The sequence below is a fragment of the Rhinatrema bivittatum genome, chromosome 12, assembly GCF_901001135.1.
Source record: "Rhinatrema bivittatum chromosome 12, aRhiBiv1.1, whole genome shotgun sequence".
In the NCBI taxonomy this organism is placed as follows: Eukaryota; Metazoa; Chordata; class Amphibia; order Gymnophiona; family Rhinatrematidae; genus Rhinatrema; species Rhinatrema bivittatum.
The window spans coordinates 6,160,080-6,173,146 of NC_042626.1; the positions used below are offsets into that span (position 1 = coordinate 6,160,080).

Genomic DNA, 13,067 nt, shown 5'->3' on the forward strand with positions numbered 1-13,067 from the left:
TCAGTAAGGGGTAATAGTGCGTCGAAAACGTGCGTCCAACCCCCCCCCCCGAACCTAATAGCGCCCTCAACATGCAAATGCTTGTTGATGGCCCTATTAGTCATTCCCGCGCGATACAGAAAGTAAAATGTGCAGCCAAGCCGCACATTTTACTTTAAGAAATTAGTGCCTACCCAAAGGTCGGTGTTAATTTCTGCCGGCATCGGGAAAGTGCACAGAAAAGCAGTAAAAACTGCTTTTCTGTGCACCTTCCGACTTAATATCATGGCGATATTAAGTCCTGAAAGTTAAAAATAATTAAACATTAAAAAATAAATAAATAAATAATCGGCCCGCGGCTTGAAAACCAGACGCTCAATTTTGCTGGCGTCCGGTTTCCGAACCAGTGGCTGTCAGCGGGTTTGAGAACTGACACCAGCAAAATTGAGTGTCGGCTGTCAAACCCGCTGACAGCCACTGCTCCTGTCCAAAAAGAGGCGCTAGGGACGCGCTAGTGTCCCTAGTGCCTCTTTGTACCACGGGCCCTCATTTGCATGCGGGCCGATACTAAATTGCGCGCACAGGAGAGTGGACGCTCGCCCGCTCTCCCGCGACTTTTACTGTATCAGCCCGATTGTACTCTTCCTGAGCACAGTCCACATGGTGACAGTTGCATTCTGCGTTAGATGCATTTCTAGGCAGAAGATCCAGATGTTCACTTTAGACCTCGGTGCTGTTTATCTAGAACTCAGACCAAATTATAATGCACTGCTGGGAGTTGATGGGTGAAAGCTACAAGGTGGTTGATGAGCCCTACTGCACGATACGATCTCATGCCCAATATGGTAATAATCAGATGGAGTCACTGATGCACCCTCACAAATCTTTTAAATGGAAATGAAACTTAGGAAACTTTCTCCGTTCCTAGTCTAGGCCATGTCCAGTCGTGCTTTCCCTGAACAGTGCAAGGCTTCATGGAGGTTTCAATTGTTCAGGCTCACAGGAATGGCCAGGTGAAACACTCCCTGGTACATCTGAATGCTAAATTGTTGCCACATTACTTACAAGCACCAATCACAGTAATTACATTGGTGGAAATACAGGAAAATGCAAAAACCCACAAAAAAAAAAAATCCTTGAACAAATTTTAAACAGACAACATATCTCCAGCTCCCTGGAACTGAACATCCAGAAAGCGATTGGGAAGAGAAGGCATCGCTATGCTACGACTGGCTGAGAGCATAACAACATTTTGTGGTGCGCTATGAATGCCCAATGACAGCAGCTGTGCTTACTGCCTGGTGGAAGGCTTTTTACCTGACGATACTCCATTCGGGTTCGATGCGCTGAACCTTGGGGTCATCAATGTACTCAAAGAGTAGGCTGCTCTCTATCTGTGCCCTGTCTACGCTCACAGCGACACGCACCGTGCCCAGGCCAAGGGCTGATGGAGCTGAGACGCAGATAATTTCATTCATGGACCGCCTGAAGGAAAAGGACAGCAAAGACATCTTCAAACCTTGAGTCAAACATGAGTCAACATCAAGAACCCATTTCCAGCTTGTCTGGATTTACAATTAGAGATAGATCCTCTCTGTAGCAGTACAGCATGGAAGAAAAATACAACTCTAATCTGGTTTTACCCAGATCTCATTCAGCAGAGAATTTGTCCTGGAGATGGATATTGGACATTTCCATCCCTTCGGAACATGAATATCTTTATGCTCAAAAGTTTTACATGGGTAGCCATTCTGATGGAACGCTGCTGAGACTCTGTATCCTCCTTAATGCACCCAATTAAACTGAAACAAACCAAAAGAAACACCACAATTTCAGTATGAGCTGTGTTGACATACCCCCTGCTGGGGTCCACTTGTATTTTACACTAGTCTTTGTTGCTGGAAATAACCTTTTATTTACAAGTTAAGGGTAGCTTGCACCTCTGTTTCCCAGAGGGCGGCCCAAAGGGTCCTGGTGGAGCACAAATGGGAGACTGATGCCAGGCAGAAATACCAGGGGAAGCATTTCTATGACTCGTCCCTCTTTATCTCGGGAGCTCGGCCAGCCATGTTGTGGACATGACAGGTGCTCATTTCTTCAGTATCAGTTGCATAGTTTATTAAAAATAAAACATCCAAGGCGGGTGGGGGGAAAAACCAGGCCTACCCCCTCCTCCTGCTGCCTCCAGTACAGCATGAAAGGTTGTGTCTCCGTTTTTTTTTAATGCAAGTTTGTGAATGAACATGATTGCCAAATGCCTGCGGGAGTCACTGGCACAGCTGCTTCCCCTAGATTACAAAGAATGGCCCCTTAGGGCAGGGCAAATGCCGACAAAAGAAAACCCAAACGAACAAGTCTAAAGGCTGGGCTGCCATATGTAAATTAATAAAAGAAAACCCAAACGAACAAGTCTAAAGGCTGGGCTGTCATATGTAAATTAATAAAAAATAGTCATAAAATGACTGGACAAATGGCTGGTGGTTTGCCTGGCATCATTCTCTTGTGCAATTTCAGTTTTCAATGTCCTCTGTGTGTAGTTACAGGCAGAGGTGTTTCAGGGAGAAAGAAGTGCACAGCTGAAACTGACAATGTCCCTTGGGGACCTATAACATTTTCCAAATGGGTAGAAATTTGATGAGTTGATGTTAGGCCTTTTTTTACTTTTCAAAATGTGAGGTGACTTAATTAGCTGTTTGGAGAGAAAACTGCAACCTAATAGTAATCAGTAGTGAGCCAGTCTTCAACTGGTACCCAGGCAGTCCAGGTCTATCTGAAGCCACTTCAAACAACCGTGGTCATTTTTAAATGGCTTGTTGGTTTCAGGTAAGTGCTGCCTCTTCATCTGTTCCTAAAATGGAGGGGGTGGGGTGGGGTGAGGAGAGGCGTAGAGTGGAGTGAAGGAAAGCTGCTCTTAGATAGAATCATAGACAGACAGGCTTAGAAGAAACCTCAAGAGGTCAGGGAGTCCAGACAGCACCCATTATACCTAAGCCATCCCAGTCACATGTTCATCTAATCTGCAACTTAACCCAATTCTGGAACAGTGGATGGATGCAGTGCTCCCTTCCCTAAAAACATTTATCTTTCTGCTAAGATGCTGAGATACAGTGGCAAGCTTATAACACCACAGATCAGCCAGAACCCAGGCCTTTCTGAAGTGTCCTAAAAAGATGTTTGGTGCCTTGTGGGTCACATGCCCCCACTTCTTCCTTCCCTCCTTACAGCCCATGTGGTGCCTCAGACAGGGTGCTTGGACAGCTTACAGACTACTCATTACATAATGAGACAAAAAGGATCCTGGAGGCTCGAGGCCAGAACAGCAGCATGTCATGGAAGCCTCAGATCTGACCAGTCAAGTTGCTGAAGCGAGAACATTTTTGGTTATATAATGGACCTTGCTGAAACAGCGTGTTTGGTTACTTCCTACACTGCCTCAGTGGGGGTACTGCACACACTCACTTATAAGAATGTCACTCAGCATGAGCAAGTGTGAATGGTCCCAGGTCTTGTATTCGTGAAGTATCCTACTTCTACCAGAGGAGATAGCATGGACGATCACTCCACTACGGAACAAGTTGGTCGGCCAGAACCCTCTCAGTAAGGTTCTATGGGTGGTGTTCAGAGTCTACTGATGCTCGATTCCTTACTCTATGTAACCCTATTCCAGCTCACAACGCTTCATTATAAGAGCCCTATCGAGAGGGGCCAGCAATGTGATACATAGGAAGAAGCCCTTGCTGGTGACAGGCGACAGCTACTCCCTTTATTTGCTAGAGAGAATTTAGTTTTCCTATTTTTTTTTCATGTGTTGGGCTGGCTAATGTCCCATCTGTTTTAGCAACACCTCATTTCATTACAACAACAGTTCATGTTCTCCCCCAGAATGCTCTAACCCTCCCCCCCCAATAATCCCCAGTCACACAAAGCATGGATTGAAACCCCTCTGGCATGGCTTTTTAAAAGCCACACATTGGTGTTTCCGGCTCTGCACTGGTGTAAAATTAGTTGGCATGCTCAGCGATCAAACTTCTCCAAGTCTCTGCTTAGCTCTGTTATGATATCCAAAGTGATGCCTCACCACTGGCAGAATCACTCCCGCTCCCTGTGATCAGTTAATTAGCTTTTCTGTGTTATTATTATGCCGTCACGGCGAATCTACCCACCACTCCGAGCAGAGACTGGAGAATAGAAAGCCGTAATTAGCCAGAATCTCATTAGAAACCGCTTCATCTAATCAGGCTCGCAAGTACTGGCACACACTTCTAGCACAGCCTCTCAAAATAGAACAAAAAGGACAAACCGGCGCTGTAATTTGGACTTCTTATTATTATCCTTTTTTTCTTTTTAACTTGCTGCTTGATCATGTCACTAGGATGCCAAGAGAGGAGAAAGGGAATACTGTACCAGCAAAACCACAGAGATCCATTCAAGATTGCTGCATAGCTGGTTAGATTAGAAAGAAGAGCAAAGGTCAACCAAGTCCAGCCTTCTTCTGACTGAGCTGGCAAAGCAGAAGCGCACTGTGCTGACCCATCCAAAACTCCTTTCGAACCTGTGCCATGGCATCACTAAACCCCTCACACTAGGACTTCCTAATTTACTCTTTCTGCAGCCACAACATCTCTGTTTCCATGCAGCAAGCCCCGTGTTGCTTGCTGCCACCATCCATGCATAAATAGGAGAGTTTTTGATGCACTGTCTTATTACGCTGCAAAGCTTTGGGTTTGGCCAATTAAACTAAAAATAGACACGATTGTTGCTCCACATTAGCCATATGCGAGAAGCGACTGTGTATTTTTAAATAATCTTTCGGTCTGCTCGTCCTTTCGAAAGGATGCGTATCCAAGCTCTTCTCTGTTCTGGTTTTCTTTTTTTTTTTCATCATTGGTGTCAGGGAGATTTTTTGCTTCTAGAAGCAGGAAGTGGAGCGCTAAGCCCATAAAAGCCTTCGCCCCTTGTTAACATTCTCATCTTAATCGGGCGCATCCCAGTTCAACCATTAAACGAGTCTCCGGGTCCCTGTTTTTATCTCTTGTGAGGCTAATGTGAGCAGTAATCGCTACCACACAGCACAGGTCTGCTTCTAACCTCCATCATACATCCCAGAGACAGAGTGCAGGAGTGAGAAACGTTTCAGGTTTCCGGCCTACTGCAATGCTAATTACCTGACGGACGTGCTCCTCCAATACTCAGCAACCATCCCTTCTACAGAGGGGACCTCTATCAAATACCTTGCACGTGCATTTATCCCGCTGCCCAATCCATTAGGTTTTCTAATGGTGGATCCTGACTTATGCCTGCAGGATTTCCAAGACATTGGGTATAGCCACAACGCACAAATCTGCTCACCTGCACACACACACCTTAATTAAAAGCACATAAACTGCAGCAAGTGTTTAAGAACTATAAGCCCTTAGTATCTGGGGTCAAATCCAAACAGCAAGCTAAAATGCATTTAACACCTCAGTGCAAAAGACACAGTTGCCTCAGTTGTCCATCATGGTGCTGGTGGGGTGCTGTGGTGGAAGAGCATAGAGCTCTGGCCTTAGAGACCATGGCCTAATTTCACCTCCCCCACTCACTTGCTGAATTACCGGCAGAAAATCTCTCATCCAACTCTGTACATCTTCTCAGATTATTTTCTGGCTCAGTGTTGTGTAAACTGATGATGGTTGTACAGTACATGGAAAATCTGTCAGGGTGTGATTTTGGGGTTTTATAAAGCTACAACTTTAGACTGGGACAGAAAGGGATGCAGATCAGCTTTTGAGGCAGCCCCCAAAAGGCTAAGACTGCTGTACAATGTTGTTGCTGAAAAATGACCCTAAGTCTAGGTGGACAAAAATTAGCTGTCTAGCTTTAGGGCTGCCTTTCATGCACTGAGGGTCAGCAGATAAATTTAGCAGTCTAGCACTGATAATCAGCTCTAGAAAGCTAAGTCCTCCTTCCCCTCACTGACTCTGCGAACGTCTCTGGAGTTGTCCATTTTCTTGAATTGGCTAAATTTAGCCACTGTGAGGGGCAAAATTCCCTGTCCATGGGATCTCTGTAATCAGGTAGCTAGATCCTACTGAAAATGTGTCTCACAGTGATGCAAGTTCTTTAAGGCAATGGGGAGCTTGCCAACATACAAATTTTTAGTACATTATAAAGCAGCATGTACACCATGCTTTCAGGTGTCCAAGTGCCTTCTTGAAGGGGCAGTTTCACTCCATCCTGGTTTGTACCTGGTTGCCATTTACAACTCGACACTGAGAAGAACAGGAAATCCAAGATGCTTTGCAGTGAACAAGATGGCTTCAGAGTCTCCCCGATGGCCTCATATCTTCCCCAATGACTCCAAACATTTCCTGGTGGCCTCAAAGCCTTTCCTTTTGGCTAGGAATTGAGTACCAGATTAAGATACCCTTCCCAGACATTTTCACCTATAATATGGGGATCCTGCCCCCATGACCAGGTTTACCATATCAGACACGACAGACTGAGCCAGTTCTGGTTTCACTTCTATGTGTCTATTAATAACCTGTATACAAAGTCTGTAGATGTACAGGGGGGGGGAGGGGGGGCCCCAAACCCAGGACTGGATCACCCTGTCCCTGATGACATGGAGCCTGCTTACACGGCATTCCCAGATTAAGGACATTTACAGTTTCTCTTACCCATAAAACTCGCAGGTCTGGTTTCCCAGGAGCACAGAGACACTGCTGCCAGCCCCAAGATTATGGCCAGTAATGGTCATCATCGTACCACCAGATTCTGGACCACGGCTGGGTGTCAGGTGATGGACCAATGGATTCTTGGAGAGAAGAGAAAGAGGAAATCATCCTGTGTCCCTGCTGTGAGAAGAACGTTTCACTGCTACCGTTTAACACAACAGCTCAAAGACTGGGACATTAAATGTCATAGAAATAGAGATCAATATTAAAAAGGCTTTGAGTTATTGGATGAAAGTAGAGGTTTAAATTTCCCTCCCCTCTAAACAGCTGGATTTCCTGGGTAAAATTTAGCTGGATAAATCGGAGGCATTCCGAGGGTGTTGGGAGCAGGGTAAAGTTATCCAGGTATTCAGAGTTTTCAGGTAAGCCTAGTCATGCTGCAGGGCTGTTCTAAAGTTATCCAGAAAACTTAGAAGCTAATATGCAAACAAACAAACTGAGTGCCTAAATGTGGGTACCGATTTTCAGTCAACCTTAGGGACCTAAATTTTCAGCTGAAAATTCGGATTTAGGGAACCTAAAACTGAGGCACCTAAATTTAGGCCTGCTGTTTGTTTAGATAGATGTTGTATGACTGCTTCTAAAAATCACAGCTCAGATCCCAACTCTTTCTTTCCCCACTCTAATGCCACCTGGTAGATACACATTTCTTAGGCACTGGGAGCCTATATGTAGGCACTGAGCCCTAGTAAAATTTTCAAACGTGCCAATTTGGGAGCTTAACACCTTTGAAAATTGGCCTTTTAGAGTTGCCTGGGTATATTCAGCACGACTGTGCCACCGAGCATTCAGTTTGTTACCATATTAAGTTTATCCGGCTCACTTACGTGGACAGCCTACGGCTAAATATGGACCTAATGAATATGATGGCAGATAAGGATATCAAGGTCCATCTTCTGTGCCCAGTGTCACTCCTCTTGCTGCGCCATGGAGCCCAGTTGAACTTTTGACTTCCCCAGTGAACCTACTATATCATTTTGCCTCTAGCAAGGGTCTCTCCCAATTCAGCATCCCTACCAAAATGTTGATTTGGATAAAATGTTCTTTTGTGCTTTGAAAAGCAGCTGGTCTAAGGTATTTAGCTTCCCTTCAAAACCCAAATCTGTTTTCAAAGGAGCAGATTCTGCGACTTCATCAGCGCAGTGCTCTCCAACCCGGCTCTGGAGCATCAATCATTTTTACTTAATAACAGAAAGTAGCTTTGATGTTGCAGGCATCAGAGACAGGAAGTGACACTTGGAAATCCTGCAGCGCAAGCCCTGGATGGCTGGGACACAGTATGGAGGTGAAGTGAGGAGGTGGAAAACAAAGAACAAGTCTTGATATTATATATAAAATATAATAATACACCTCAATGTATGTTTGACTGATTGCTGCATGGCAATTCCATGCAATTTATCTTCCTAATTACTTTGAACAAGGTTGCAGCCAGTATTTATCACAAACTACTTTGTAGTTCTATTTATGTCAATGGCTTTATTCACAGGAAGCCTCTAAAGTACAACAAACATGTCCTTGTTTAACCTAAAGGCAAGCTGGAGCTGGGGATCAGCCCTACCCAATGCTGGTTATTGCCTCTTAGCACTGTAGCTGGGGAGCTGGCACTCATATGCAAGTCCTTCCCTCCCGCCCCCCCTCCCCAAGCACAGAGGATAGTACCACTGGTGAGGACCCTTACTGGCTGGATAGAAAGTTAGCTGGCTAAGTCCAGGGCACTCAGACTGGCAGGGTTTTAAATCCTGTGGGTTGTCTGGCTAAGTCTGCTACGTAGCCAGCAACCCACTTTCAATGTTGACCTCCTTATATTTCAGTTCAGATTGTTGTGTCCTCAGGGTGTGGGCTTATAAGCAAATGGTTTAGCTTTTACAGAGCTGTTTGTGCTAAAAGTGCTAGCAGTGAAGAGACACACACAGAGAGCCTCAGTACTGGGGAGCAGGGGAGGTGAAAGGTGCAGATGGAGCAGGGTCTGCCACATTGCAGTACGAAGGGAGCCCCGAGAGGCCTTGTGGCTTTTATATTAGCATTATCAGGACAGTTTTCTGAAGATTTTATCGAGTATCTGAACGGTTACCCGAGTAAAGTCAGAGGCTGAAAAATGCCCTCTCCTCCCCCGGGGATATTTTTACCTGTGCTGCAAAGGGCTGGGAAGGAGGCGGGGGGGCAGGTGGAGCCAGCACATTTTGAAATCCCCACACGTGATTTATGATACGGCCTGTGCGTCTGCTCCAAAACAGATGCAAAGTCCACGGGTGATGAAATTCCTGTGACTTCAAAGGGAAACTTTGCAGAGTTGCCTTTTTAAAATTCACTTGCAAGCCTCCCAAGCTTTCAGGTACTCCATGGGGTTTAAAAATTATCCCCTATAATATTAGATTTGCATGTAATATCCACCAAGGAGGTCCTCTTGTGCCCTTGGAATGGGGCTATCTAAGAATGTCACAAAGGCCGCGCATGCCCTCCCCTTTCCGAGGCTCACCACAAAGGTGTACTGCTGTACAGACTTGGCCATGAACTCTGGTTTACATTCCCCGATACACAGCAGCACCGGACCGGACTCGATGCCGGGCTCAGCTGGCCCCATCTCGCATACGATCCTGCAAGAAAGAACAGGTGGGGAGGGGGGCATTAGGAGGAATGCGCCATGCATGCAAACTCTTCCCTGGCAAGGAGGCTCCCACCAGTCGGGTTTTTTAAAATTCTTTTCTGGTTTTCTTCCTGCAGTAACCTCAGATGTCCGGACTGCTGGTCCTTGAGGTCTGCACACAGATCCAGTTTTTAAGATATCCATGGAGAATGGTGGAATATATTTCCACCCATCAGAACCAGGCAACCCCTCAAAAACCAGATCCATCTGAGGAACCCTCCTACCCCCTCGAGGAGCAGATAGGAGCACCCCTGCTCTGGAAACAAAGGAGATTACGTCATCCCCCTGCTCTGGGGACGTTGGGAACTGCACGATCAAGATAATTGGCCACCATGCAACGTTTCTTGTTTTGTCCCAATATTAAATGAAACGTTTCCCCCTCTCCCTCGCCATGGTCCCTTCCATTGTCGTGCAGCGCTATAGAAATGTTAAGCAGTGGCAGCAGTATTTTGTGGCATTGGTGTATTTCCCAGAGGGAAGTGAATGGGTGTCGGGAGAAAGCCCTTCAAAGGGGGCTGCTCTCACCCCTCACCCTGATGTACACAGTGTTGTGCCTGGTTAATACACTGACAGTGCCCACATGGCATTGCTAAAAATAACCACAGTAACCTAGTACTTTCTACTATATCAGTACGTTCGAGGGACCCAAGAGGGCACTGCCGGCGATCATGGTCTTACAAAAAGTGTGCGAAGTTGATTTAAGGCAGACTGATACCGGGTGTAGGGGAGAAATAGGGGCGTATTACAGCTGATCTCAGACTCCCTGCTTCCTTTTACACGGTATATTACAGCCAGCAGATGCTGACTGATGAAATAATAGACTTCTAGCTGGGGTGCTGATGACTGATCTAAGTGACCCTGGAACCAGCATTAACTTAATTGCCAGCTGATGTAGCATACGGGAAGCGAGTCGCTGGTCCGTCCCAGATTCAGACTCCAGCAGTTCCTCTTGAAAGAAAACTTTGGGCATCACCTGCTGTTACAATGCTGCAGCTCAGAAGGCGTATCCCCGCAGTGCACAGGAGGCACGAGGCCACAGACCGAGTCCTGCTAAAGTCACCCAGGTGCACATACTAACTGTGTAACCCGGGCTCCGGAGGAATCAAGCTGGCAGGGTCGCTGAACCCCTGTCTGGGCTTTTATGAATTCCGGGATGTGCAGCCCTTGCTATCTGGATTTGCAGAACAGGATTATTTCGTTCTGTACAAAGGGTGGGCAACAGGCCCTTATCATTGGGTTAAAAAAATGATTATTCATCCTTATGTGAATGCTCCAACTCTGGAAATATCCCATCTAGTGGCTGTGATCAGAATTCTCATCCATCTTATTCCTCATTCCCCTAATATAAACAATTTCCCACCACTATATAATAGTTTAAGCCATGATTAGAAGGGGCAGGCCTGTCTGGGTCAGTGCCAGAGAATCTGGGGCTGCTTTTTCACCCTCTTTCTCTCTCTTGTAACCACCCTTCCAGAGTACCTGTCAGTCGGGGTGGAAGATCAGTCAACAAGAGGCAATTTTCAGAAGGTATTTTAAAGGGTAAAACCTGCATTTATCTGCAGAGATGCCTGCCCATCATGCAGGTAAACGTAAGCTTGTAAGTTTACCCAACTAAGGTGAGGAATTCCTGGGGGCGCAGTTGGGGAGGGGTTTCCATTTTCAAGAGCACGCACAGCAGGTGTAATTGGGTGTGGGTAGATCTGGTGGAATAATTTTCAAAATGGACTTGTGTGTTTTTTTTAACCTGCTTTGAACACTGGTGTAACATAAGCATAGTTTTCCCTTCCTAATTTAGGTGGACTATGACAACACTACCCCCTAAAAGAGCAAATGGAACATATTCCATGACTCCTTGCACCCTGCATCTCAGCACTTCTCCCAAAGCAAAGAAGAAAAAGGCAGCGTGTGTCACTTTCACAGCTTTACTCGCTCGCCTGCTGCCACAGGCCTGGAGTCTCATTTCACACTTGCTATTTTTTATACTGAAATAAATGAACTTACTCCAGCAGAAGCCCTGTGCTTGGATTAAACAGCTGTCAGAGTCTTGCAGGCCTAACAGACTGGCCCCTTTCTGAAGCTTCGTAGGGTGCATTTCAATGGGGCAGAATTGGAGGGGCAGGTTGGGGGGGGGGGAGAGAGGGGAAGAGAGCTACAGTGCACCAGCGCCGGGGCACCGTGCTGAGTAAAACTTCACAGAGGCCTGGAGAGTGGCACTGCAAAAATGCCCCTACACCCGACAACCAAAATCCATGCCCTGCATGATGAGAAAATAAGATGTCAGCTAACGCCAGGCTTCCCACAGTCTTGGGAACAGCATTCTAGGAGTCGCCCTCTTGTAGGCTCAGGGTTTAATTTGTGAGGGAACTGCCTGGGACTGAGTTCCACCCCCTTCTTTTCAGATTCCTGCCCCTTCCCGTCAGGCAGCCTGCGGGGAAGAGGGAGGTGAGCCTGGAGCAGGCAGAGCAAAGAGCAGCCACTCTGCTCCCTAATTCAGCCATTCCCCATCTTATGATGCTCCTGAGGCAGGGACTGCAGCCTGAAGACCAAATACAGAAAGGGGTTGAATTCTCACAAGTTTGAAACGTGTGTGAGGCAATGCCAGTCATCAAGGCTTCCACCCTGGCCACTACACTACTGCTCACAAGTTTCAAACTTAGGATAATTCAATGCCTTTTTGTGTCTGGTACCCAGGGTTTAGTTCTGAAAGAACAATCTGGAATGGTGTGTGTGTGTGTGTGTGTGTGTGTTAGTGTTCACAGCTAGTCCTGGCTCCACGCCATCACACATGCCACACCTGGCACAGGCCCCCCTCCATCCCTCTCCCTCCACAATACAACTTCCTTTTTATTTACAAAGTAAGTCCTGTGTAGGCCCTAGCAGAAGGAGAGTGCATGGCCAGCAGCTAAACCTCAAAAAATTATGAGTTTAAAAAGGAAAACAGAAGAAAATAATTGTATTTGTACACTTTCTCCCCCCCCCCCCCCGAGAATGTGCGATAAACTCTACTCACTGCTCTGCGGTAACATACTGCTCCTGCAGGGGAGTGCACTCCACTCCCGCCACCTGCACATTATTCACGATCTCTGAAAAATCCAAGCCCAGGTTTATGCCGTGAATTGTCACCCGCGTTCCTCCCTCTGGCGGTCCAGAGATCGTCATTATCTGGGGGGAGAGGAGAAAAAAAAAGGAATATGAAACCTAGGAATGACAGATCTTTTTTTTTTTTGATCTGCCGTCCAACTACTAAAACTCTGAAGTCTCAAGTATTGCCTAATAAACTCCTACTTGCTGAGATGGCTATTACATCTTACAACCTGGTCCTCCAAGATCAGAGCCCTGCTGATCTTAACCATTTTTCTATAATAAATATATTTCCCGTTGCCTCTTCATTGTCATGCATGTGTCTTAAAATTGTAAGCTGACTGCAGCAGGGAATGCCTCTGATTCTAATAGCATGAAAAGAATGACAGACCTTAATGATTTATTTTATTCATTTATTTAAAAGATTTATGTCTTCTAAATCCAAAATGGCTCACATATTAAAACATTTAAAAAATGTTCTAAAGCATAAGGGGGTAGACAAAGATCTAAACATGTACACCCTAGAGGAAAGGCGAGACAGGAGAGATATGATAGAGACATTCAAATATCTCGAAGGTTTCCATGCACAGGAGGTGCACCTTTTTAAATGGAAAGCAGGCTTTAGAACGAGGGTCTAGGTAGGACTC

General features: G+C 46.1%; 1 protein-coding gene across 1 annotated transcript in view; it reads right to left on the reverse strand.

The window, feature by feature from the left end:
• The window catches only part of PLXNA2 (plexin A2), a 315,878-nt gene that overhangs the window by 64,998 nt on the left and 237,813 nt on the right, over positions 1–13,067 (reverse strand). The window contains exons 13-16 of the mRNA XM_029572653.1: positions 12,350–12,501; positions 9,172–9,289; positions 6,639–6,775; positions 1,297–1,464 (exon numbers count right to left, since the gene is read on the reverse strand). Of these exons, the coding sequence (XP_029428513.1) occupies positions 1,297–1,464; positions 6,639–6,775; positions 9,172–9,289; positions 12,350–12,501 (575 nt within the window). The remainder of the gene's footprint in view (positions 1–1,296; positions 1,465–6,638; positions 6,776–9,171; positions 9,290–12,349; positions 12,502–13,067) is intronic.